Here is a 27706-nt window from a genome sequence, read left to right as displayed (position 1 = left end):
GGAGTGTGCAGTGTTTATCTTTGGAGATGTTTTCGTTTTTCCCCCAAACATTATTGAGTTATTGCAGATTCACAGCGATGAGTTGTCCGTGCAGAGTCTGAGCTGCGCAGTATGACTTCCAGAACATTTTGTTTTCGGTTTAGACAACACTGAGAAAGTTGAGCTCAGCCCTACAGGAGTCCTAATTAGCTGCATCAGCGTACGCACTCCCAGATCATTAAAAGCGTGTTGTCAGGTTGAGCTGAGGAAGAAGGAATATCAAGTGCCACCTGACTGCAAATAACTGCGTTTAAAGCGAGAAGAGTTAACCCTGCTGCGTGTTAGAATTTGTGCCATTTCGGTGCGAACACGGTGTTTCTCAATAGAAGAGTACTGAAAGTTGGTGGGCATTAGCGTAGCTGTTTGCTATTGAGCTGAACAGTTGGTCTGAATCGAATGCTGGAACAGGACTGTGAGTAATGCTGTCATTAGCGCTCTGCTCCGGAGTGGGTAACGATCGTTTTGACCTGCTACGGGAACCAAATGATGCAGTAATTAATCTACTGCACAGAGCAGTGCAGGTTTTATTCCATGGTCAACATGTCTCTTACTTGGTATGAATCACAAGTAAGTGGGATCCCATGGGAAAGTATTAAGCCTGAAGGACCTGATTTTGCCGTGGTTTCTGTGCTGGTTTTGCTCCTGTGGACTCTGCTGAAAGCAGTCAATTAAGTTGCATAACGCTGCGGGTTTGGTGTATGGCAGATCCCTGGCGCGCGGTAAAATTGAACGCAAAAAGCCGTGGGATGGGCAAAAGCCGTGGGATGGGCACCTTCCCAACCTTTACCGAGGGGAAAACCATTGCCCCACTGCAGTCAGTACAAAAAAGCCTCCTGTCAGTTATGCTGGGCCAAAATGTCACCCCCAAAGTCTGCCACTGCCGTTGTGAGTACGGTTCAGTTGGACCTTAGACTTCCCAAATCGTTTGCAAACCTCTTCTGGTCATTCCTGCTTTTTATCCATCTGGGAGAATGCAAATGCTGACCAACAAACGATAAACTGTCCACATTTTACCTGATCTTCCTCTGGCATCTTTGCACCCTCTCCGTTGGGCACGCGACCCGGCCGTGCCCGCTCTTGCAGGTGCGATGCACGTGAGGGCCGTTCTCTGCGGTGGGAAGAAGGTGCGATGCACGTGAGGGACGTTCTCTGCGGTGGGAAGAAGGTGCGATGCACGTGAGGGCCGTTCTCTGCGGTGGGAAGAAGGTGCGATGCACGTGAGGGCCGTTCTCTGCAGTGGGAAGAAGGTGCGATGCACGTGAGGGCCGTTCTCTGCAGTGGGAAGAAGGTGCGATGCACGTGAGGGACGTTCTCTGCGGTGGGAAGAAGGTGCGATGCACGTGAGGGCCGTTCTCTGCAGTGGGAAGAAGGTGCGATGCACGTGAGGGACGTTCTCTGCGGTGGGAAGAAGGTGCGATGCACGTGAGGGCCGTTCTCTGCGGTGGGAAGAAGGTGCGATGCACGTGAGGGCCGTTCTCTGCGGTGGGAAGAAGGTGCGATGCACGCGAGGGACGTTCTCTGCGGTGGGAAGAAGGTGCGATGCACGTGAGGGCCGTTCTCTGCGGTGGGAAGAAGGTGCGATGCACGTGAGGGCCGTTCTCTGCGGTGGGAAGAAGGTGCGATGCACGTGAGGGACGTTCTCTGCGGTGGGAAGAAGGTGCGATGCACGTGAGGGCCGTTCTCTGCGGTGGGAAAAGGCTTTTCAGCACGCCGCACCGAGGGAGTCGGTTCGGCCCGCTCGGATGGGATGCAGAGCCAGGAATCGAGCGCGAGGCCGGTGGCTGGTGGGGCCCGCAGTCACGTCCCCGCGCGGCGTGTGCGGTCCTGCCCGCGGCGATCTTTGCTGCTGTGAGATCAGGTGTCTGCTGCTCCTCTGGATGATGCTGCGGCTTGTGGTCTTGACCTTGCGCCTTATCATCCGTTCCAGCGATGGCATGGGAAAGATCTCTCGTTCTGCACTTCCACGTGTCACCGTTTCCTCTTAGTTGCATCGAATCTCCCGAGCTGAGTGTGGCAGAATCACCCCAGTACGATTTCCAGGAAATCAAATATTTGGAGGTGCCACCTCCAGCCGTGAAGAGCATTAAAGGAATAAAAAGCTTGAACGAGACAGGGAGACACTGGCATGGACCCGATACAGGGCAGCCCGGGTACGTTACGCCTAACAGCTGGCTGGGGAGCAGTCCTTAGCAAATTGCATTTAATTTGGAAATGTGTAAAAGCAGCGAATTAAATGAGGCCAGCAACACTTTTTTTTTTTTTTAAACACAATGTTAAAACCTGTTATTTTGAAGGTATGCAAGTAGGACCCTCCCCCCCCCCCCCCAAAAAAAAGAGTCAGATCAAAAAACCCGTCTGTCTGGAGCTGGCTTTGGCTGGGCTCCGGGCGGGAGGCAGCTCGTTCCGGCTGAGAGGATCTTTGGAAACCCAGGCCGTATCCTGGGAAGCTGCTCTTAAGGCTTTGCTCGCGGTCTGTTGCAATACCTGGCAGAAGTGGGCCTATTCATTTTGTTGCTCAGTGCAGTTTATTAAAAATGTAAACTCAGGCCACTTTGTGAAGGCTGTAGATTTAGCATGATGGAGCACCATGAAAAATGCAGGCGGTTTTAATTTGGTCCTGCATCACGTGGAACAGAGCTTAAAAATAGAATCTGTGGGGAGATAAAGCTTGGGGAATCTATGTTAATTCTTCTGTGGGGTGGCGATGACCTATTTCTGTAAGTTTTGCTAACTCTGGGCAATGAAAATCTATCTTCTGAGTAGTGAATAATTCAGTAAGTTTAGAGTGATTAGCATAGACAAGAAGCCGGGGCGTCCGAGGCAGCGCGCTGTCTGTGCAGGAGGGCAGCACGAACTCCTCGCCTTCCTTAAATTCTGCTTAATCACTCCAAGGCGGTTCTTACTAAAAGAAATATTAGATTTAGGCTTGTACTGGTGCTTAGGACAGAGACGGATTACAGCTATGAGGATCTCAGCAGTTCACAGAATCAGGCCCTCAAAGGTAGCTTTGCTGCTCGTCGGTTTTCGCTTCAATTGTGGGTTGAAATAATTTAAAGATTCATGGTCTCCCACGTACTGTCAAAACCATAGGGACATAGGGAGAGCTGAGTTCATGGAGATAAGCAGGCTTTATTTCTCAGATAAAACATTTCTTTTAATTTATTTATTCCCCTGCAAGTTCAAGACATTGCATGAAATTAGTACTGTAGCATAAATTTGAAGAATTCTGTCTTTGTTGTATTAGACAGCACTGAAAACTAGTTATTGCTTTAAAAACTGTGCCAGGAAGCTGCAGCTCATTCTGCTCTTAATCCACTTAATGTATGTTTTATTGGTACATACGGAGCAGGGTTTTAACTGCATTCAGGAAATACTGACTCTAATAGTTTAGTCCAGACTAACAAGCCTACACTGCTGGCTTCGGTTGCCGTGCTCTCTGTTTCAAGTAATGCAACTGCGTTTGTTTGACTGAATCTCTTCCCCGCAGAAGTGTATCAACTGGCATTAATTATTTTTCCAGTCTTCTTTATTAACAGAATCCTAGAAAATCTTGCGATATCCAGGAGTAAGGTCCAATATACTAGCGTTCAGGTCCCTACATCCGTTTACTCGCTTCCTTTGGGCAGTTGCACGTTAGCATCGGTGCAATCTTTTGGAATTTTTCTGGTGTCCTCAAAGCATCGTGATCAGCAAAAAATTCTTATCACAGCAGAAATACAGACGATCCAGTATTTTCGTGAACCATGAGAGGTTTGAAGCTGTTGTTGTGTTCGCCCGCAGCCAGATTCCTGTCGGACCCTTGGATGGAGGCGATCTGAGGAGCACTGCTCCTCCCTTGGTGCCGTTGGGAGAGCGGAGGTGTCCTCGGGGCAGCCGACACGGGAAGCTCCGGCTCTCCGGCAGGTCTTAAGGTACTTCTTTCTGCTTAACTATGGTTTTGCAGAAGTTTCACTGCAAACCATACTGGTATTTGTATGTTTTCAGAATTCATCAAGTATCACTGGATTTGCTTAAACATGCTGCAGTTCATACACAGCTTTCAGGGCGCGGTTCAGCTTTTCTTCACGAGCAGGGAAGAATGCTGCAATATCCATTTTTAAAGAGATGACGCTTTAAATGAAGCATCAATTGCCAGAAGGATCGTGATGAAGTTGCAAGCATAATATCACTTAAACTTTTGCAGTAAGTGACAGGTTCTGCACAGCATGGCAAAACCTATTGCCTAGCTTTTTTCTTACGGAGAGTCAGCCTTTTTTGGCCTGGGTTAGCAATCTTATTCCATTAAGGGTGGTGAAATGCTGAGGACTTGGACGTTTTTCATTCCTATTTGCACTCTTACAAGCTTGTGTTATTTAAGGCTGTCGGGGGAGCATCATGACCTTGCCTTGATCAAGGACTGGAGTAAGCAGCTAAGATGAGCTGCAGCTGACAGGACAGTGCAGAGAGGGACTGAGCACGATGGCCATTAGTGTGGGCCATGAATTGGCAGCTGCAGCAGAACAAGTCCTTAACTTGCTGGAAAGGTGTACCCTGGTTTGGTTGTGGGCTGGTTCTGAAGCTCTGGATGGGGTCATCTACTCTCATTTTTCACACTGGTCAACCCAAGAAGAGGTGACAGTCAAAGGAATTAGCTACAACTAAAAAAATACCTGAAGAGGAACGAATACCTTCACAAAGCAGGATGACAGATGACTAGCTGGAGCTCCCTCGGGAAGTCCGAGAAGGACGGTGGCTGGTGCCGTGTCCTTCCCGTGCTGGAAGCGCCGACCTCTTGAGCGTGGGCTCTGCGGGGCAGCCGGCGGTGCCGTCTCCGCTCGGCCGCCGGGGCAGGGACGCCGGGCGCAGGGTGGCCGTGGCTTTGCAGCGTCACTGCCCGCGCGGCCCCGTTCCCGGGTTCAGGTTTCCCTTTAGGGGCTGTGCTCAATGTGTCAGCAGAGGAGATGTCACTTTTCGGTGTTTACAGCAGCGAACGCGTCTCGGCTCTGCCTTTTTCACTGCATTTGGAGCTCTTTGTACGTCATCTTTTATGAGTCACCCTCCTTCCCGTCCCGTCATCTGGCAAAAGTCAGACAGCTCAGTGATAGTGGTAAGAACGCTTTTTTTCCTTCCGAGTTTTCCTTTTAGTCTGGATGTATGTCAAAGCCGGAATCTTCTCCCTCACTTTTTTTCCTTCCCCCCTATTATCCCTGTGGAAGTTGAGCAGTCTCTGCTTGGGAAGGCGGTTCCCGTGAACTGATTCCGCGCTGTGCAGAGCCAGGTTGACTCGTGTCCATGGGTGTTTTTCACTGTCTGAATTACAGGTTGTCCACGTTTTCAGGAGGTATCGACAGCCTCGTCCTCAGCAAAGCGGCGGCGATGCCCGGCGTGCTGGGCGCGATCTCCCAGCTTGGTGGTTCCCTGCTCCCGTCTGCGGGGGACGAGGATGCTGCAACGCCGCGCCAGCTCTCCATGGGTTTTCCAGAAAAAGATTGGATATGCTTCAGTTTTAAGCAGTAGCCTTGCTTTGAGATATGGAAGAGAATGGTCCCCAAAAGCTGCGCTGGCATTTTCGTTGCTGTTTCTTTTATAAAAATCACTACCTGCAGGCTGTTTCTTGTTCCCCGTTCTCAGTGCGATTTACCCGGCATACGGCCTGCCCCGGCTAGCCGTGCGCAGCAGCAGCGTGTGCCTCTGCGCTCAGCAAGGGGTGGCCTTAGCCGTGGTGGCTGCGTTTTGCCTGTCAACTGCAGCAGCCATTGCACGTCCATCAAATTTGTCCTATTACGTTAAAAGGCTGAAGAAGTGAAGTAAGAGTTAGAAGATGCCGGTACACAAACTCGTTCAAGATTTTAATGGTTGTATTTAAGAATTTCTGTCCCGGAGGCTTTGGAGGTAAAGGTAGGCTGAAAGGCAAGGTGTGTTTATGTGATAAACAGAATTAAAAAGACAGGGAAGATCTCAGAAAGGAAGACCTGGAAAAGGATTATTCTGGTTTTGCAGTGTTCCTGGCTACTTAAAACTGAGTCACGGAAACCAGCTGCAAGAAAACACACCATTTTGAGAAGGCGGCTGCTGCTGCGTGATCTTGGCAAACACCAGCACTAAATGACTGTGGGAATTTTCAGAGACGCTCGCCAAACAGCTGGCTCGCTCTTTCTGGCTTCGCAAACACGTGGAGCGCTGAGGGATGGATGGGGAAAGGCATCCGCATCTGATGCCGCGTGGCAGCGGGTCTTCGTAGCGTCATTCGCGCCGTGACTCTCCGCGGTGGTAAATCCAGATTCAGGGCATACAGGACTTGAGCAAAAATGTTAAAATCAAATTATGCAAAACAAACTGGTATAAACTCATGCTCCAGGCTCAGATTTGTTCCGACAGTTTTGAAGGGAATAACTTGGTCTCAACAGATATTTTTCCAGATCAGATTTTATCTGCTCTCCCCCAAGTCAGTTTAAAGACAGCATAAACCACAAAATCATGCTGTGTCTTTTTGGTCTTTTTAGGGAGAAACATGAGCTCTTACATATGATCTGTACCAAATTCATGTTGCCAAGTGATCTTAAAAAGTGAGATCAGTAATAAATGCGGAATTATGGTTGCAGAGAGTGATACTGATTGTCAGAATAACTCCCTGAAGAGGGAAATTGCCTGCAGAGCTTCACCTTGGATGCAACTTCAGCTGTGGTTCATTCCATAATACTATGGCTAATGTTAAAATCCAAAGATATTCTTGCATGATTAGAACCCAAGATAGTGGAGGTGAGGAAACAAAAAACCCCTTTTCCTTAGGAAGATTGCTTTCTCAGAAATTGGAAATAATACTCTTTAAAAACTTGCATTAAGCTAAATGTTCCTAGCTTGTTTAAGGATCTCTATTCAGCAAAATTTGGTGGCGATATTGTTATTGTTGTATTTGCCTTCTTTACGCGGGCAGGTGGGTTATGATCTCGTTACCGGCTGACAAAGACCTTTGGGTACCTCAGACACCTCAGGGAAAACCACTACCAAATAAATTTGGATCCTGAGAAAATAATTTTTTGTAGGTGATTATTACGCTTTTTCAGTAAGTAGAATTAACTGTTGATTTTTGTAGTAGGCAACCAGAAAGTTATCTTTCTTTGGCCTGAATATACTTGTCAAACAAGTTAGTGTCTGTCCTAATACTGCGTCTGTGTATCTATAGGTGAGCAATTTTTTTGTGGCATGTCTTCATTTATCTTCAGAAATAGGTCTCTGGTTATAATTTTCTGCCTTTGTATGTAGACAGAAGTATGGAATGAAATGGAGGGAGTTGAAAGATGACGGATGAATTCGGGACTGATGCTCTTTTAGAGTACATTCAGAAAAGCAGTTTGAAATGTATCCTATTCTTCATGCTTTGCAGCCTTTTCTTCTGTGAAGATGCAGAGCATGATATTTCTTCCATACTGGAGCAAATCAGGGTAATTCGGGAATATTTGCCTTGAGATCAACCAAGTTGCAAATAAATAAAGCTGATGGGGAGGACAGCCAGCTCCCACTTCCAGTTTTTCTTAACAGGTTCTGACCATCTTTCATATCCCCCATCATCCTGAAAGCTGTGGAGATACCAGCTTTGAGAAGCTTTTTTGCTAGAAAACATGCATTATTTCATAAACTTTACTCAAACGCCGTTGTTTTCATCTTTCGTAAGCTGGGAACATTAGCCTCCAGTATAGCCTCTCTGTTGGGAAACGACAGGAAAATCTCTCAATAATCCAATCTGCTCCTGGATATTCTGAGTGGTCCAGTGTCTTTTAAAACATGTTGTTTGACCTCACTAGATTTTTTTCCACATATCTTTTAGTTTGGTTTTGGAGACTGTTCTTGAACTCTCAGCTTGACTGCAAGATGTTTAGACTTTCCTTTCTTTTCTCTTTGTGCCTCTTGCTTTCTGGCTCATCCCATGAGCCCGTTGTGGACTGCTGGTTAATGCGAAGTTATTAGCTGTCTTCTCCTAAAACCTGGAGCGTGGGGCTGATTAGTTGTAGCAGTAAGTTTCTTCGTAGAAACAGCTTATTTCTTCACTGGCTGGGTTTTATTTCTGATTACTAAAAGTTTCAGTCTCCCCTTACGGAAAGATCTTTACTTCCACTTAAACTGGCCTGGCTCAACACACCTTGCCACTGCAGTTGGCAAAACATACGGCACATACATAAAAAATGAGACAATTTTTCATGTGGTTTCAAGTGAACTGAGGCTGACAAAACCCAAACTTTTATGTTCTCCTGAGCAAAACAGATCACCAGCTTTCAATTTTAGGTGGAAGAAGGAGCAAAGTTGCCCCAAACTACTTGTTTGCAACTAAGTTTTCAAGTTAAGCAGACTTTTTTTTTAAGAATTTTTTTAATTTGATGGGAGAGTTTTCCCTCAAAACTGGTTTTGATGGAAAATTGTCTCAGCTGTGGTTGAAAGGGAAGGAGCTGCGTCGGAAGCGCTGATGGGGCTTTGGCACTGCTCCCTTGCTGCAAGAGCCATTAGTGCGAGCTCGAAGGAGGATGCAAAATATCTGACGGAAAAACCGCAAGGCAGCGCGTCTGGAGTTGCTGCACTTGGTGTTGGGGTGGTTCAGGACGAGGCTGCTCTGGACGTAACTGCGGATCAGCTGTTGCACGGGCAGTTACTGAAGTTGGGGTTTTGGCACAAGTACTGGTTAGAGCCTTCCAGTCCAGCGTGAATGCAAATTATTCGGTACTACGAGAATTTCGCCTCTTGTGTGGTTGGGGTGGTGTCGTGACGAGTGGCGTCAACGGGGCTGCGGTTGCAGCAGCATTTCAGAGAATTTGCGAAAAATGCCTATTTCGGGTGACCTGAAATTCAGATTTTTCAGCAAACAGAGAAATCAAACATTTCATTTTGTCTATTTATTTAATCTTTTCACCTTTTAAAAATAAACTCAAAGGGAGGTTTTATTATATAGAAGAGCATTCTCATGTTCAAGTTTGAAAACATTGCCGCGAAACAGAAACTTTCCCTCTTCCTTACACACCATCAAAATGGATCTAAACTGGGAAAACGAATTATGTGTTTTGGTATAGGCAAATCTGTGATTTTTGTTGAAATAAATTTGTCTAAAACATTTTTTTTAGCTTTATTAAGGAATATGTTCACAACTTTTTCTCTTTATTCAGATTAGATCTTTTTAATAGCCGCAGCCTAGCATTAAACACAATACAGCCTAAATATTTTATGAGGCACCCAAAGTCATCCATTTATTATTTATAACATATGTTGCGAAAACATTAAGTAACATTTAGCAGGTGTTTATTGCTAATGTTATGTTACTATAAAAATGTGCTATAAAGACACTATTCTTTTTTGATAAATTAACTTCAGTTGCTTGAAATAAAATTTCCTAAGCTGTAGAAGCGAAATAAAACGAAAGGCTGAAGTACAAGTGCAATCTGTCAGCTTGGTGAGACGTGGAAGTTGATTCTGTATTTAATGAGGCTTATTTGCTAATGCAAAATACCGTGCATTCAAGGTATTCAGGAATGTCCTCATACATTTTAATGGTAATTTTCACCGTCTGAGTAAATATTGGCGTATTGCGCCCGTTCGAATCTGGCTGCCTGGTTTTGAATTCCCAGACAAGAGATCCTGCGTTAAAGAAAAAAAATCACTTTCACTCGCGTTTTCGAAGGGGGATGAATCATGTTTATCAAATAACTAGGGAACACTCACGGAAACTAGTTTTTTTGAGTTTAAAGCAGATAAAAGGAAGTACTCTAGGCTTCGGGAGTGAGCGTCTGGAAGACGCTGCCCCGGGGTGGTGACACAGGGACAGGGTTTGGTAGACCTGCAGCACCCAAGGAGGGTGTTTCGTGTGCTGCGGTCAGTGGAGGTTTGCAGCCTTCTCTCCAGGCGGGATCTATCTTCATGGATGAGCTGCAGACGATACTAACCTCGTTTGGGTCATCGGGACAACCACGCAGAGCCGAGCGTCTTGGGCTGCTGGGGAGGGAAGGGCCCTCGCGTGCAGGCGGGGCCGAAGCCAACGTGCTCTTCCCGAGCATCGTCTGCAGGAGACAGAGCACCGGGTGGGCTGCTGGTCCGACCCGGAGGGCATGCTCTCATGCGCTTAATTCCTGCCGTTTCCAAGGCACACTGCTGTTTTCCACAGAAGCTGAAGTTTCCCAGAGCATCTCTCACTTTGCTGTTTCTTCAGTTTGAGGTCAATAGAGCTACGTCGGGTTGTCACTTCTCACCCTATCTGGAAGCCTTAAAGACCGTATTTACAAGCGTTGTCACTCGTTAATGAACAGACCCACAGAAGTTGTTGATGTACCCTGCTTTTTTCCGCTTGCTTTCACCGCCACGCCGATGCCCTGTTTGAGCTTTTGCCACCTCACTGATGCTGCCTCTGCTCCCTCGGGCTGCTGTGACCTTCTTCCAGTGCTGCACCGGGCAGTTCCCGACCTCCTGGCTCTTGCTGACCTGCCTGGTCCTCTTTTTACTTCCCTTCTGGTGCTTTTCGTCTTTTCTCTGCATACCTGACGCTGCCTCTCTTGGCATAGCCGGGCTTTGAGAAGGGAGAAGGTGGCCGAGAAGGGAAATTCTGTTACTCCTTTTTCCCCTGTGCGGCTGGAAAAAAATCAGACTTTGTAATTATGATAGAGCTGTCCCAGAATTAAATGGTTCAAGTAACCTTCCTGATCCTCTTGTTCTATTCTGGGATAAAGAGCAGGGAGAGATAAAGAAAAATGATTACTAGTGCCGCGAAGCGAGAGGTGATAACGGCGCAAAGCGAGGCCGGCAGCCGTGCGTCTGAGCTGGCGGCGGATACGGCAGCGCATCGGAGCCCGGCCGCACTTGGTCCGATCCTCCTCCCGCTGCTACTGCTTGCCACCGGGATAATTTCTGTTGATTTCGATAGTGTTTAGAGGTTCTGGTGAGGTTATTGCGGTTGGATACCTCGGAGCAGAGCCATGCCCACGGCTTATTTCTGCAAGTCTTGTTTTCCCCGCCTTGGATGCTTGCAGAGCCCGGGCTGCTCGCGCTAAGCCAGCCGGGAGTAGTGTCACGGATAAAATCGGGATTGCCTTCGTGCAGCGCCGGCCCGTGTGTGATCGCGGGCGCTTTAGAAGAGGCTTGAATTATTCAGCAGGGAGGATTCGCCCTGGGCCCTTTGCTGCGCCCATTAAGCCTTCTTTGCCTCTCGGTGGAGAGCACAGATGGATGTCGGGCCGACTCAGGAGGCCGCGCTTACGCGGAGCGTGGGAGTGCTCGGAAGACGACAGAGGACACCCCTTCGCTCAGCTGTCTGGAAGGGCAGCGCTCGGATCATCACAGTCTCATGGATTTAATGTAGTGTTTGGCACTCGGTTGATTTATATCGCATTCCTGGGGAGTTTGTGTGCAAGCTTTGCTCTGCCCATCCCTCGCCTTTCTCTGGTCCTCGCCTCGTTGTTTTTTCCAGCATCTTCAAACCTCTGCACCACAAAACTGGCAAAAGTACTGGCAGTTCCTTTTTTCAGGACGCTCAGTTGAAATATGAAGTCTATGGTAAAAGCTCTTCCCAACAAAATTTCACCTTCCAGGGTTACTGCTATGAAGGCAGAGACTTCTTTTCTCTACCACGGCAGTCTCTCCTTGGAGAGTCCCTGCGCTTCCAGGTCCGTACCTCAGTGTTAGCGTCCGCAATGTGCATCTGCACCGGAGATGCAGTTCAGGTTTGCCGCAATGGCATTTTCAAGGGAGTGAAGTAAAAGCGGTGTGTTCCTGTCGTGCCTCCGAGGGCCCTAATTAGCAGCGCTTTCGGTTCCGGATGAGATGATGGGATGAGACAGCTTCGGTGCTCCCTGCTCTGCTCCAAACCAGGTGCCTGCGAGAGCTTGTTTATTTGCCAGGGAGATTTTATTCCAACTGCACGTAGTTTTCCCTCAAAAACTTTAATTTGATTTGTCTGCCCTGGAAAGTTTGCAGCTGCTGTTCATGGACCTGGATGAACTTTCGCCCAAAACGGAATATAACTGCCTTTAGTCCGTGCAGCAACGTGATGTGCTTTTCTCCTGGCTCAACCTTCCTGTGCAGAAGCTTCTTGGGCAGAAAGGTCCCCTCGGTTCTGCACTGCTGGGTCGGCGGCTGCTGCCTGCCAGCGGCTCTCCCTTAGGCCGAGGACTCGTATGACGAGGACGTGACCCGCGTCCGTGCGACCCAGCCAGATGACCGTGACCGTGGTCCAGCGGCAGGCGCAGGTTTGGGTTTTCTCTGGGTGCGTTCCCTGTATCGCCGAGGGCAATGCCGGCAGCTGCGGCTGCCCCGGGTTTCCTCTGCTTGGGCAGATGTTGCACCAGCGGTCGTTGAGCTGCGGAGATGCCGGGGTAGGGGTATTGCCACTCGGGCTAACGCCGCTTCGTGCTGCCGGGGAGCGGAGAAGGATTCCTGGAATAAATCAGAACTGACTGCTCACAGCCTCCTCCCAGATAAAGTCTGGCAGTGAAAGGGCTGTTTCAGCGTGCTCGAGTCTTGCCAAATCGTTTTGCCTTAGCTGAGACTCTGGTGCTGAATCTCTAGTCTCCTTAGTACATGCAAACGTGTGTTGCTTTCGCCTTCTGGAATGTCTTTTATGTAAAACCGTGATATGTAGAAACATGTTTACACGTGAATTGTACCTGCTTCAAGTGCCGCGGCAGCACTGAGCGCTGTAAACTCGGTGCTCGGCAGGAGCAAAGCCCCGTGGTCACTGCTCGGCTGCGGTGGTGGAAGACCCTCCCTCCGTGCGGGGGGTTGCAGAGCACGGGGCGGGCAGAGCTGCGGTCTGGATCCTTTCCCTCCTCCGTAAGGAGCGTGAAGCCACGTCCAGCCTTGCGCGGAGGAAGAGGAGCAACGAGCCCTTCTGCCTCCCGGCCGATGCAGCGTTAGCAGCCGCAGGAGCGCCTGAGAGTTGGCCCAAGGAGCTGCTGCAGCAGCAGTTGGGCAGACACCTTCGACATGATCATTTGCACATGCTTGGTGAGGACCAGGCCTCCACTGATGCGGGGTGAGGTTGGTCAGCGCCCACCTGCCCCAGCAGAAGGTCCAGCTCGGGCGTCAGCTGTTTTTCCTGCTCTGCTGCGAGGGAGGAGTGATGCCTCTGAGGCCGGGGTCTGAGCCCCCGCTGGAAGGGCTCTTGTCCTCGTCCGCAGCGGAGGAGGAGTTCTCCTCTGGGACACGTCCCGCTGAGCTCGCCAGCAGCCCCTTGCATGGTCCCAGGAAGCGCTTCTGCTCCCCAGAAATAAACAGCATTGCTCTCCGCCACTCCAGAGGTGAGGCTCCGTTTTGAATGGAGAGGTAGGAAGCCTTGGGCCGTGTCTCTCCAGACGGTCTGAAGACGGCAGAAAACGATCCTCTGTGTGGTGCTGCTTTGCTTGTTACCCGAGAACTGGAAACGTTATTGTGTACTGCTCCTCTTCAGCCTGGTGCGAGACTGCAAACACTGGGCTCGTTATGTAGATTCCTGGTCCAAGAGAGTGGTCTCCCCTGGTCGGGGAGATCCAGGGACGCAGCCGTGGCCACCGGGCCAAGGGACATTGGATGGACCTAGTCCTACTGCCTCGTCCTCTCCGTTTCCATGGCCTCTCTCGTTTCTCACTCGCTGCAAGGTGTTCTTTCATGGTCCCTCCTTCTCCTCATCTTTTACCTTTTATTCTTTTTTCCCCATTTTAGTTCTTAGCTGCGTATTTTCTTGCTCTCCCAGTTTCTCTCTTGCCAGCTGTTCCCTTTCCTCTTGCCATTTCGTTTTGTTTCCTGGCACGAAGAAGAAGATGCTGCCTGCTCGCCTGCTCGTGCCCGGCACTTCCAGCCCTTGCCCCTCTGCGAGGAGGAGATGCTGCAGCCTCCCCTGCGCGGCCCCTCCGTCCCCGCTCGCGTCTCCTCCGACGGCAGGTGCCGGCGCCCGGGAGCTGCTCTGCCTTGTCTGTAACCGCAGCACAAGCCCGTAATGCGGCAGGCAGGCGCAGCGGAGGAACAGTTCCCTTTTGCTGTGTTTTAGGAAGGAACAATTAGCCTTTGCTTTACAGTAGTAATAATAATCATTGAGGATAATAACTCCGTATGTGGATTTTAAGTAGTGTATTTAACGCGGAGACGAATGCGTACTTTCAGCAACGTACAATGGGGAAAATGGCACTTTAGTTGCAAGCCATAGAAATGTACCTAAAGAACATTTAGCAGCCATCACATCTTCATCTGAACATTATGCCAATCTGGAGAAAGTCCCTTCACAGTGATTAGCATCTTACCTCGGTAAATAGCCTCCTTGTGCTGCTGAGTGGATCGTTCTTGGTAATAACACAGGAAGGCCTCCAAATGCCAGAATTTGAAAGTAATAACCTAGCCGGTACAGAACAAACCCCCCCGAAGACACAAAGAACGAACTGTTACATAACGAAACCTGCAGGTGCAAAGAGCCCTGCTCGCCCAAGCAGCCCACACGTGGGAAAGGCTTCCAGCTGGCTCCCAAATTCACCTGAAGTCAGGCACGGTCTGCTGCTGGAGCTGAATCGCGGACCCACAGGACGGTCGAGGCCGGCGGGACCTCTGGAGATGCTCTGGTCCCAGCCCTGCCCAAGCACGGGCAGCTGGAGCAGGTTTTGCTCCAGGACCGTGTCCAGTCCGCGTTGGATATCTCCAAGGATGGAGACTGCACAACCTCTCTGGACAACCTGCTCCAGTGTGCAACCACCCTCACAGTAAAGAAGTGTTTTCTTATGTTCAGAGAGAATTTCCTGTGTTTCAGTTTGTGCCCGTTGCCTCTTGTCCCGTCGCTGGGCGACACTGGGAAGAGTCTGGCCCCGTCGTCTTTGCACCCTCCCGTCAGGTATTCGTACCACTGGCAAGACCCCCGCGCTTGCTCTTCTCCCGGCTGAGCAGTCCCGGCTCTCTCGGGCTCTGCTCCTTTGGGAGATGCTCCAGCCCCCCATCGCCTTGGCGGTCCTTCGCTGGGCCAGCTGCAGTCGGTCCGTGTCCGTCCTGTGCTGGGCAGCCCGGAACCCCAGATATGGCCTCGCCGGTGCCGGGCCTGGGGGAAGGATCACCTCCCCTCTGCTCCGCGCTGCGAGGCCACGTTGAAGGTGATTCCGCACGGCATTTACGTGGGTACCAGGATGAATTCCTGGATAACGTTTGGTTTTTTTCTCCATCACTTTAACAGAGCCGATTACAGAGATTGGGCTCTGTTTGCACACTTGGCCGGTCGCTTCTGTGTTGCCGCTGCTTGCTGCAGGCTGCTGCCGTCTTACGGAGGGTGCTTTCGCCTGGATTTGGAGAGGGGAGGACGCTAAGCTGGGTGTCAGTTCCTGGTGGCTGTGGTCAGGTTGGAAAAAGTGTCCCATCATCCGTAAAGTGACCGGTGTGTTGAACCCTCTGTTGCAGTTTTCCCTTCTCTTTTAGGAAAAAAGCATGGAGACAAGTTTGTTTTGAAGCTGCTTAGTAGCTGTTGAACAAGCAATGCCAACACAAAATGGACCATTTACCAAAATAAGAGTTTTGCAGCGAGGCAGTACCATTCTGGACATGCAGGAGCACTAAGAAACGAAAACGTCTTCAGTATTGACCTCTGGGCATTAGTTATTCGCTTCATTCCAGGTCATTTGGAAGGGCACTGCTCCTGCTACGTGCTGTTTACCCCTCTGTAATGAACGTCGGGAAGAGTCTCCTACGGCAAAGCCGGGGGAGGCTGATGTGAGAGCTGTGCGGCACACGTAACCAGCCTCATTTTCCCGTTGGTGTGCATACCTAAAAGAGCATGCCTCTGGTCTGGGTAAGAGCACTGCAAGCTCCTTCGGTGCTCATTAATCCACACCTACAGGGAGCTCGACCCGGTTGTTAATGAACAGCCAGTTTGCCCCTTTGGGTTGCTATTACGCAGTGACAGAAGTTTTCTAACATAAATAGCATTTGTAAAGCATACAGCGAGAAGCAGCAAGGGTATTTTATTTTTCACGGGGTTCACTGGTGCCTCCCGAGTTCGCTGATGAAGAAGCAGATGCATGTAACACACTTGTACTAATCTGGAACGGTTTCTGGCCCATGCAGACAATATTTTTGCACTAATTAGGCATGGTTTCTGGCCAACGCAAACATTGTTCTACCTCGTATCAATAACCCAGCCTCCCTGAAAGGTCTTAGCAGCTGGTTCGTATAGTATATTTGATTCCTTAGAGCGTCACAGAGCTTCATTTTTAATCACACAATAACTCACTGTTTTTACATGATTTCAAAGTTACTTCTTAATGGTATGTTTGAATCCTTAGTGCCTAAAGGGGTTCATTTATAGCGCTGGGCTTGTATTATACCTTTAATTTCTTTTGTTATCTAGCAGCATTCCCTGAATTCCTGGGTAGTTAATGCTCACTTGAGTTTCCTATCAGTCACACTATACTATATTTCCATTTTTCTCACCCATGTAATCTTCCCTGCAGATATGAATAGGCAAAACAGATCAGCCGTGCGTGTTGGAGACCAAACGTTTTGCCTGTGCCTTTTCCCGGCGGTACAAAGGAAAGCAGTGGTTTCTCGCGCAGTGTGGAGCCATCCAGCTACGGAAAAATTGATGCCTTGCAGCCTCTGGAAAGGGAGGAACAGAGCAGAAGGGTTTCAGATTTGGAGAGGATTGCTGTTACTGTTCCCTGGTGTTTTTTTGCTCCCTGTCTCCATCAAATACTCCCACGTTTTCCCCTATCTAAGTCACTTCTAGCTCATCTCAAATCTCCCATCTCACTTTAGGTTTTCCTGATCTTTCCACTTCATTCAGATTCATTTTCCAGTTCGAAAGCTTTTAATACTGAATCCTTCCTGCCTCTCCTGTTGTCCTACTTCTCCCTCCCACTGTTTTTAGCAGGCTCACTGCTTTTTTGGGGAATTTTCTGTGGGTTTTCATTTGCAGTGATGTCTGCATTCTCCTGCTGATGCCCTAGTCTGTCTGATAGCCTCGTTCAAGCCCTTCTCCTTGCTCTTAGGCATTTTCCGAATCCTGATGTCTTATTAATCCTGCTCTGGTTTCTCCTCCTTGTCCTTTGATTTTCATGACCATTTTCATCTCACTCCAATGACACAGACCGTCTGCCGTCCGCGTGCAGCCCGGCTGTCTCCTCTCCGCGTCTGTCCGGTGGTTCGTGGCTCTGGAGAAGCGGTCTTTCCTTTCTGGCTGGAACAGATGCGTGTGATGACTTTTGAGTCTAAACTGTAGCTCTTTTCTCTGTTAGGTGAAAGTCTGGGCGTTTTGTGGCAGCAAACTTGTGGTTCTTGTGGCCTTGTGTTGATGTTCCTACGCCAAATACGCTGATGCTTCCTTCCAGTGTTAGACTGCAGTAATATAACAATGGGAAGAGAAATGCTATTAATTATGCCAACATACAGAAATGCACTGATAGAAAGAGAAACCTGAGCATGCCAAACTGGCCTTATAAATCTGCTATTGTAAGACTTGAGAAAGAGTTTCTGAGGTCTTTAGTGATGTAGAGAGCTGTTCTTAAAGTTAAAAGTTATACCGGCATCCTTATTGTCATTGATGAAGCTGGAAAAACGTGCGGATAAATAGAGTGAAAGATTTGCTTGATCTTTAAAATTTGATTTTAATTTTCAGTCTTTCCCAGATGTGAGGGTGTCGGATGCCAAATGCAGTAACTGCGTCCCTTGTTTTGCTGCTATCAGGCATTAATACCAGGCCCTGATGTTGCCATGTCACTGGATGTGCATTATGTGTCTGAAGTTTTATTATACTTTTATCTTGCCGTACTTTTAGCTGTTTTGTAAAGAAATACAGAATTAAACAGAAAAAAAAAGAAAATGTTCACAGTTTTAGGATAGTAAAGGGAAAAACCTCACATGTTATGATGCAGCGTGCTCATCCTTTTGTGTAAACGTTATTGGTATAAAAAGATATTGTTCTTCATTCTCTTCAGTTGAATTTGCTGGGAAAGAGGAGCTGCGGATCCAGTCGTCTTTAAGACATAGCGTGTTTGCGGGTACAGTGAAGTCTTAATTAAGCGGCCGTCGCTGCAGCCTGTGAGGTGGCTGGGCTGGAAAGCGGGAAGTTTGGTGAAGATCAGCGGGAGCGTAGAACCCCGTCGTCCTGCTTTTCACGCGTTCCTGGCGACGGAAGGCAGAAGCAGACCGAACGAAGCAGATGCAGATCAGGGCGTACTTGCAGGCCGCGGCTGTCAAAACTGTGCCGCGCGGGAGCCGAGGCGGAGGGTGGACGCGGCCCCGTGAACAGGCGGCAGCTGTCACCTCCCGCTCGCCGGGAGCGTGTGTCGGGGTGCCGCACCGGCGCCGGTGCCTCGGGCCCCTGCAAAGCACCCCAGAGTCAGCAGCCGCTCGAGCTGCTGCTGCCAGGCAGCTTCCTCCTGGCAGCTCGCAGAAGCGGAGTCTGCAGCACGCGCGACTGTTCCCGGCGGGTTCAGGCGTCCTGTTCTGGGGACGATCACATCTCCCGTAGCGATACGTTGTCGTTTCTGGAAATCCAGATACATTCTGCTCAAAAAGTAATACGCCACTACTACGATTTCTTTCCCCAAAATGTTGAAATTTGCTCTTTTTTATTGGAATTGCTTACTAATTCCTACGGGAAATAATGCGAGTGGGAAAAAAAAGGTAGTGCTCGTTCATTTAACGTCTTCTGAACTTCAGATCAGCAGACCTGTCTGTGTGTTCAGTTTACTAAAGGTGACATCTTTGCAGGTTGGTTCAAGGGCCTGGTGCCTATTCCTATCTGCCTTTCTTTGGCGACTGCAGACTGGAGCATGCTTTCTAGATCATTTGTAGTCATGGATACATTAAAATGGCAGTTTTGGCTTTGTTTTCAAAGTGACAATGCTGTTTGACACAAGGCTTCAAGCATTATAGTAAAGAATTGCAGAAAACTGCCCTGCTGAAGTGATGCTAGAAGCTCCCGGACCGTGAGCGTTTGCACAGGGTTTAATGGCCAACGGCACGTTGTGCTTTAAACCCGCCGTAGCTGCAGCGGTGCATCTGCCCTGTCCTCCCTCGTCGTTGCTTATTGCTGCAGCGCTGGAAAAACAACAGCTCTGCAGAACTCAGAACCTGCTCTGAACTTTCCGAGTTTGCTCACTTAGTTACGGCGTTTCTGCAAAACTCCTTCTGTACCGTAACAGGCTTCTGCCATGCTTTAAGTTGTGCAAAGGCACCGATTTACTGGTGCATCAGCTCCTTGAGCATTTGTCACATACACGTGCTTCGTAGTCACCTCTTCTCATGCTTCGTGGGTACTCTATGTCTTTAACAGTTTGAGTTTGCTTAAGACAGACCTACAGCCTTTTTTTTTTCTTTTTTATTATTAAGCTCGATAGCAGCAGACTGCTGAAAGGAAAATAACTGGCGCCCTGCATCTTCTGGGGGAGGTGGCGATTTTTGGTGAAAGTTGGCCAACGCTTTTTGCTTGTCTCCTTGTGATCTTTCTAGATGCAAGATCTGCGTAGTACAACTTTTACAAACTTAAATTCTTTTCTCTTTGTCTCGTAGTGAACTTTGACCACTTCCAGATTCTCCGAGCAATTGGGAAGGGAAGCTTTGGCAAGGTAGGCTCAATATTTAGTTTTGAGTTTGCTTGTGTGTTCTGTCGGGTCTAAGATGCTGTGTACTTGATGGTGCTGGAATAAATCGTTCTTGTTGTCATACGGGGGCTGCCGAGTAAACACGGGCAAAATGGGCTCAGGGAAACGCTCTGTTGCCGCTGGGCACTGTTTTAATTCTCGGTGTGGTGGTGGAACGGCGGCAGCTTAAGCTGCCAGAACAACCGTGAACGCTTCATGGCAAGTCCATGCACTGTGCTTTCTGTTTCCTAACCGGGTTTGTCGGTGGTGCCTGGTCGCAGTAAGTCAGAAAAGAGCTGGAGGTTGTTCTGGGCGATTGGGCTGGGACCATGTGGTCAAGAAGATCCTCTGACGCCTGGGCCGTTCTCCCACTGAGAAATGCGTTGTACTGAAGAGGTTTTGTGGTTTGGGGGGTTTTTTTTAAATATTTTTTTTGCCAAGTAGTGTGTGGGAGAAGGTGGGAGATGTCCAAAAAGATGGATAGCTCTGGAAATGAGTTACTGGTTAATTTTCTAATCTGTATGCCTTTCTCATTCCCCTTTTTACTGACTTTCGTGCTCTGTTCCTGTCTGAACAGCTCTCTGCTCCCTTTGTCGTGACGTTTGAGTTTTACACTGTTTATGTGCACCGCAAGCACAGAGCTCCGTGTGTTTGTGTGTGTGCAAGCGTGCAAGGCCGGGAATGAAGGACGTCTCCTTCTCTGAGCTGGCCGGGCTTCGTTGCATTGATGCTCTCCATATTTCCTCCATCACCTGCATTTTGCCGCGTCCTCCCAGCAGCTTCCCCGCGCCTCGCTGGGGCGTCTACGCGCGGTGGACAGGGACGGTATGAGCAATAGCCGTGGTCGCGAGTCACGAAAATCGTTGAGTTTGGTTACCACCATCTTCTCACGTGCCGGTTCGTTGGTGTGGGCTTCGCACCAGAGCTGGACGTTATGGTGTGACGGGATGGGGCGGAGAAGCGGGTCTTTGAAACTGTGCAAACTGCGAGATACCAGACTTGTAAAATAGCACAGACTGCTTTAGAGGTTGCTGCAAACGCCTTCTTATCTCCACACAGTCCTAAAATAAGCTGAAAAAGAAGCTGAACAATGAGAAGGAAGCCGCGTCCTCTCTCTCTTCTTTCTGCGGGTCTCTGCGTCTTGGCCAGGTCCTGCCCGTCTGCGTTGGTGAGCAGCTCCTTCGGTGCGGATCGCTGAGACAGAGCCCGGGGCTGTGCGCGGCGCGTGAGGAACCGAGGTGAAACCTCCCGTTCCCCCAGTTTTTCGTCCCACCCGTTGCAACGCCGATGGGCCACGTCACGGGCGCGAGCAGCCTGTGCTGCTGCGCGGGATGCTCAGCCCCGGCCGCGGTGCCGCTGCCGCCGGCGTCCCAAGCCGAGGGACCGCAGACCTCGCACCGCGCACGTTTCTCGGGAGACTTCAGGGAAGAGCCCGCATTTTCGCCAGTCACTGAAAATCTCTTTTAATGTGTTAAGTAATACCAATCTCGAGAAACAGTGCAGATGGGAAATCCAGCCGCTGTCTTGGTTTTTATGCTTGCTAGCAGCAGTGTCTTGCTGCAGCCTCAGCAGCAACGCGGAGACACCTCTCACGTCGTGCTGGCACGCTCGGGGTGTCATTCCCCGCGCGAGTCCCTGCCTGGCTCCCTTGCACATCGCACGGGATGGGGGCTAAGGAAAATGTTACGCTACGATGAGTCTGTGTAAGTCACGGAGAGAGCGCTTTCTAAGTCGAATCAGCCGTATTTTCAAGCAAGAAACGGCTAGTGCTGGAAGGGGCTGCGTCACGTTTAACATCATGTCAGATGATGGAGAACGAGTAAATGCAGGAGCAGGTCCTTCCTTCGTGTCGCCCTGTGCAGTTAAGGACCACCAGCCTTGGGCAGAGAGCAAGGGAAGGTCTCCTGGAAGTGTCCGGGCTGGAACAGGGACTCTCAATGTCTTGTGGCTTCTGCTGGTCGTGAAGGACCAAAAAGCCAACCCAAAACCTTACCAAAAAGCATCGGCTGACGTTTTTTCAAGCCCATATGAGATGATTCACCCCTCCAAATGTAAACTTTCCACAGGGAAGAGATTGATTCTGGTGCGTGGCAGCACCAGGTGGTGGAAAATTAATTCATTCTAGTTAAAATACGAAAAGGAAAAAAATCTTTATCCTAGGGCAGGACTTCTTTGGCTTTGAAGAGCGCTGCTGCTCCTAGCTGCTGCTTTTTCTACCTGTCTGTGTTAAAAATGGGTTAAGTCTAGCACACAGCAGTCCAGGAGGCATCCGAATTGTATATACAGTTTCAGCAAAATGCTGAAATGATTCATCTGTCATCTTTCTGGATAATTATATCACTGTGCTGAATTTCCTTTAATACCGAGAAAAGCAATTTTACATTTACAGTCTTCTACAACTGACATTTAATTATGGAAAATGAAGAACTGCCTACCTGAGAGCTATTATTTGAGATTCATGAGTAATTTAGTTGTTTTGGTTCATTTAAGTACTAGGGGCCCATATTCAGAAAGGTATTTAGGAGCCAGTGTACTTTCTGTTTCCAAAGGGGAATGTGAGCCCTCGATGTGACTTGGGGAGTTTATAAAGCCCTGTGAGCTGGGCGTCAAGGGACCTAGGAGGCAAGGGAACTTCTGCGCCGCTTTGGGCAAGGTATTTTACTTTTCCGGTTTTCTGTTTCCAGGCTCACTTTTGTTTACCTCTCAGGATAGATTGTGTACAAAACCAGGCAAAATGCAATTCAGAAATCAACTTTGGAGAGACTGGAGAGTCTCTGGACTGTGGTTGTGGTATGTCTGCAAAAAAATCTGTTTTTTTTCTCCCCTAGAGATGAGTTTAATTGCCTTTAATATAGTATTTTTCTTGTCTTTAAGATACTATTAATCAAATGAAGGTCATGCTTAATTCAGTGTTTACTCAAATTAGCTTATGTATAATATTTTCCATATATATATTAGAAATAATATTATTTGACTTTAAGTATTTTAATAGGCACATTATGTTTTTCTGTAGCCCAGACTTATTTCTCATGGAACAGAGACTGATTAAGTTTTAACTGGGCTCTTATTTAATGTACAGTAGCAATGAAATGATTTTCAGCATTTGGTGCAAGTTATGACCCGCTGTTTTGATGGGAACCAGCTCAAATTTTCGTTACGCTTTGTGTGAGAGAGAGAGATCGTGAGACTGCTGAAATCTCGGAAGGCGCTAGCTGCGTCATAGGGGTCTTGACATCTCCCTTTTTTAAAATTGACCTTTCCTGGCTTAATCTTTTTGAGTCCAAACGGGTAGGCAGGATGTTGAATTATCCTTCCCAGCGTATTCCTTCCATGCGAGCGATCGTACTCCGCCCGAATCAGCCGCCTTCTGTTTTTTTCCAAGGGATAAAGAATTTGCTAGGGTTATGGGGAATTTATCTTTTATTATTTTCATTTTACTGCTGTGAAACAAAAACATATCGTAGGTTCTGCAGCACAAATTTATGTCTGTGCTGTTGGAAAGAGGAGATTAGATGAGGCGGGTCTGAGGAGCAACGCGAAATGAGATTTCCCGGAGAGAGCAGATGCGTCGGCAGAGCCGCGGGCTGTTTGCCGACTGTCCGTATGGGGGTTTGGGGTCACACCGAAACGTGATCCGATGTGTCCCGGTGGTCAGGGAGCTAGGGACCGGTCGCAGGGTGCCTCGGAAAGCCGCCCTGGAAGGAGGCTGGGAGCGGTTCCCGGGCTCAGCCCTCTCGCCCTGGCCAGAGGTTTTGCCCAGCCTCGTTAGCAGGATTTCACCCTGCAGCTGCGATTTGTGCTGAGCTGTGTTTTTAATCACGTTTGACTTGGTCAATATAACAAACAGTTAATGAAGATGCATGGAGACAGCTCTCTAAGTTACAAAGATGAAAATTAGTTTACTTACTAAATTTATTACTTTTAAATAAAGCCACTCCTCTTGCAAAATTGCATTTCTATTCTGTTCTTCGTACAGCTCCTTTACCCCTGCGTGTGCAGGAGGCCCCCGAGGAGAGCCGAGCTTAGCCGGCTGCTGCAGGCTTCATGTCAGCTCCGTGGAAGATGGCTCTCGAGTGACCTTTCCAAAGAAAGATCACTTTTAACATCGTTTGCTTTGCTGAAGGACTTTAACTTTATGGTTTTGTTGCTTTAATAATTCACATAGCCTGAAGCTGGGTATACTGAAGCTTTAATCCATTTTCTAAAGGTCATAAATGCCCACCTAGTAGATATACCATCAATAAAATTTCCTTAAAGTCTATTCTCAATTGAATCCCTCTTTGATATTCGACACAAGTTTTATCCTCTGTCTTTTTTTCCAACTTGATAAATGTAAGGTTTTTTCCCCAATAAAAGCCTGAAAGCATAATCCCTTCATGTTAAAATTCCGCGGATAATTTTTTCTGTTTTTTCTCTTTCCCCGTCCTGAAGCGTGTGTGAGGTGCAGCTGTGCAAGGCTCGGGTCTGGTCCTAGCCCTGTCCCCCCGAGACCCGGCACCGTGGCTCGTTCTCACGCTCAGAACCGCCCCGACTCCGCGCCCCGTGGATCCCCCGTGGTCAGGGCTGCGCCAGAGGCGGTTTTGGCAGACGTGCTGTGTCTTCAGGAATGTCGAGGTTACCTCGGAAATACAAATGCTTTTATTTTGTGGAAGGAGCAATGAGCTTAAACGGAGACGGGGCAGTTTTAGGCTGAAGAACGAAGGAGGACGTGCCTCCTGTCTTCCTTAGCGTAGCAGTGCGTTGAGCGTTGTTGTGCTGGGTGGCCTTGGCCTTGGAGAAGCAAAAGGCGGTTTCAAGCCTACACAGTTCAGACACCGTCTTGTTGGGCTGCAGAAGTTAAACAGAGTATTATTTGGGATATAAGAGGTCCTTTAGGCAAGAGAAATGTAATTGCTAGAGTGGTAATGTAAAGAAGATGCTTTCTTCGTATCCACGCTCTGAGAAGCTGTAGCTCAATGTTGTATTTGCATTCTGAAGACCGTCTTATGCTGGAGTCATTTAGGAGCAGGCTGGAAGCTGACGGCGGAATCGAGGCCAGGCCGGTTGAGCTGCGTGTACGCAGCAGTCAGCCGCGTCCTGCCGCTCGGGCAGTTTGAGGAGCATTTGGTGGGACTGGCCGGTCGCCGAACGCCGTGTCCCAGCCTGCTCGTGGGCGAGGGCACAAGGATGCTGCCCCGTCCCGAGCTCCCGGTACTGGCAAATCTAGGGGCAGCGCTGCTGAGTTCACGCTGCAGGTGGGATTATCACCCTTCAGGGTTTCACCGTGTCGGACCTAGAGACCGAAACGGGGGTGTTTCCGGATGCCTCCCACCATTTCCGTAACGAGCAGGTCCGAGAAGAGGTGCATCTAGCTCAGTCTGTTGCCTCTGCCAGCGACCAAGGGTGGGTGCTTAGGAAAAGAGGATGAGAAACCGAACACCTGGGGACGGGGCCTCCCTCCGATGCAACCTCCTAGGTATTATCTAGTGTTTTCTCGTGTTTGGACATTGCCCTGCTGGAAGTGTGGCACCGGTAAATGGCATGGGAGGGAGAATGGCAAAGAATTAAAAGCCAGAACAGCGGTGTGGTCTAACAGTAAATTATTGTCTGGCTCTTGACTTCTGAGAGCAGCAGGAGTAAAATCAGAGAGCAGAAAATGCTGCTAAGTAGTTTTCAGTGAAAAAGTGAACAGAGACGTCAGCTGCCGTGAGGCCCGGTGCACGGCACTGCTCGCCACGCCGCCGAGGACACGTCCTGCGTTTCTGAAGGGTGGAACGGAGTAAGGCAGTCGTTTATAGTAAAAGCTACCCACTTCTATTACTCTTATGCACGCAGCGCTTTATTAGCGTTTCTGTTGGAAGCCGCGGGAGGTGGGTTTCAGCCCCTCGTTCGCTGCGGGTGCGTCACAGCCGTCGCGCTGGCCGTGAGCAGGGACGTGGGACGGGAGGGCCCGCGCCCAGGCAGAGGGGAGAGGCTGGGTGGAGGTGCCTTCCTCCGTCCGAAGACGCGCTGGTGACCGCCTGGGCCCCCTCCTAGGCTGCTCTCCGTGAGCCGGAGGTGCCCAGAGGAGAAGGTGCTGCTGCCGAGGCCCCGTCTCCTCTGGGGCTGCCCGGCTGCTGCGTCCCCTGCGCCCCGTCCTGCCGAATGAGCCCCAGAAGCCTCCGGAGAAACGTGCCGGCTGCTCCAGAGCTACGCGGGAGAGCAGCGGGTCCCGGCAGCTGCCTTGTGAGCGGCGTTACGAGGATTATGAGAGCGTTTGAGCTTCATTTGCCAAATTCACCCCTTGCTCATGTAGTTGCTCAGCTCGGTATTCCCATGGCCGTTGTTCCTCCGCGGTCCCCCAACCTGCTGTTCCCCGTTTGTCAGAAAGCCTGGAGGAACGCGGGGTGCCAGGTGGGGTTCAGGGGGTCTGTGCACGGTCCTTGCTCTCAAACAGGATCCCTCCCAGAGCTCGCTGAGGTCCGGTCTCCGCTGGGTCATCACAGCTTGGCTCGGGATAGGTCCCGCGCACGTCTCCGAAGCTTCGCCGTGGGGCGAGGATGGCTCACCTGCCGCGAGTGCTGTGGCTTTCTCTGCATTCACAGCCCTGCTTCCCTCGTCGGAGCCCCCCTTCCCCATACGCTCGCCTGCCTAGACCGTGAAGGACGAAAGCAGGGAGCGCGCTGGTTTTGCTAGCCGGACTTCAGTAGCCAGGTTCACCGCAGGTTGCCTGCACAACCGAGAAGAAAATCTGTATGCGAGCCAACCTGCCTGCTTTATGGGCTACAAAATAATCGGTCAGATGTTTCCCATCAGTTTGCTCCCCCCCCGCTTTGCAGACGCGTTCCGGGTTGTGCTCGGAGCCGTCGGGGAATGCCCTTGCTTACTGCTCTGCTGAGATGTTGTCGTGTTCCCTTGTCAAGTTGTCTGCTGTCATCAAAGTTCACCGACACTGCAGAAGATTTAGTGTCTTGTTGCCATAACAAAGCCTGTCTGTTTTAATTAATATGTAGCAGCGAAGCCTGGTGTGGTAAGCTTCTTTATTACGTGAATTCTCTGGTGTCTGATAACACGATTTAATTAATGGTGGAGCATGTCCCTCCTCCTGCATCTCTGTCTTTTGCGTTGTCTCGTCTATTTTCACCAAACTTTGAAACCTCTGTCCTCCTGTAAAATGTGGCTGAAATTGGCCAGCGGTTTTAAAAGTTGGTAGGGGTGAACAGAAGAACCACATAACCCCATTTTCTTAGGAAACCAGGCTGAAATGTTTAATTCATGAAGCTAAGCAGGTGCAGCACACTTGATCCCTCCTGCCGTGAGCCTGCATTATAATACGATTCGCAGCAAAACTCCTCTTCTTAAAAATGTGCTTCCTTAGCGGTAGCAGGAGCTGGGGCTGCGCGCAATTCTGTAGCCCATCCCTCATCCCAGCCTCCCCGAGCCCGGCAGCCCGTCTCTCGCAGGGGACGGGGCAGAGCCGCCGTGCAGATGTGGCCTGGGGAGCAGATGTGGCAGGCCCTCCCGCCGTGCAGATGTGGCCCTGGGAGCAGATGTGGCAGGCCCTCCCGCCGTGCAGATGTGGCCTGGGGAGCAGATGTGGCAGGCTCTCCCGCCGTGCAGATGTGGCCTGGGGAGCAGATGTGGCAGGCCCTCCCGCCGTGCAGATGTGGCCTGGGGAGCAGATGTGGCAGGCTCGCCCGGGGATGCGCTAGCTCGGCGCAGTGGGGGGGGGACGGTGGTACCCCGGGATGCGCTGGCTCCGGCGCTATTTATACATGGCGTGTTGGCGGCGCGATCAGCTGTCACCAGCAATTGTAATGGTAGTAACTGATTGAAAAACGAAGAACAAAAGGGTGCGGAGTGATGCTGTCTGCTGTCGTTCATTCTTGCCTTCCTCTCATTCTTTAATGTCGTTGGCCTCGGGGATAAAACTAGTGCCTTCCTCTGGGATCCGCTTCCAAGCGAGTCTTTTTTTCTTTTTTCCTTCCCCTGCAGCCTCTGAGCAGCTCTGAAACATGAAATACAAAATGTTTTTAGTTTGCAAAAGGCCAGCATTAAATAAAAAGGGAAAGGCAGCTTTCCACCTCCAGGAGATTTTGCAATACCAAGCAGTAGGTGACATTGAAATCGCTCTGGGGGAGGGGGCAGCTCCCGGGGTGGATGACGGGCGAGTGGAG

At 49.7% G+C, this 27706-nt stretch overlaps 1 protein-coding gene across 4 annotated transcripts in view; it reads left to right on the top strand.

The window, feature by feature from the left end:
- Positions 1–27706, top strand: part of STK32C (serine/threonine kinase 32C) — a 108588-nt gene that overhangs the window by 38967 nt on the left and 41915 nt on the right. For 3 of the 4 annotated variants that reach the window (XM_026115891.2, XM_064514424.1, XM_026115889.2), the window contains exon 2: positions 19501–19556. The exons of the other annotated variant lie outside the window; for it this stretch is intronic. In XM_026115891.2, the coding sequence (XP_025971676.1) occupies positions 19501–19556 (56 nt within the window). The remainder of the gene's footprint in view (positions 1–19500; positions 19557–27706) is intronic. 4 annotated transcript variants of the gene reach the window in all.

The sequence above is a fragment of the Dromaius novaehollandiae genome, chromosome 6 (genome assembly GCF_036370855.1).
Source record: "Dromaius novaehollandiae isolate bDroNov1 chromosome 6, bDroNov1.hap1, whole genome shotgun sequence".
NCBI classification, from domain to species: Eukaryota; Metazoa; Chordata; class Aves; order Casuariiformes; family Dromaiidae; genus Dromaius; species Dromaius novaehollandiae.
This window is presented reverse-complemented; position numbering and strand designations above follow the sequence as displayed.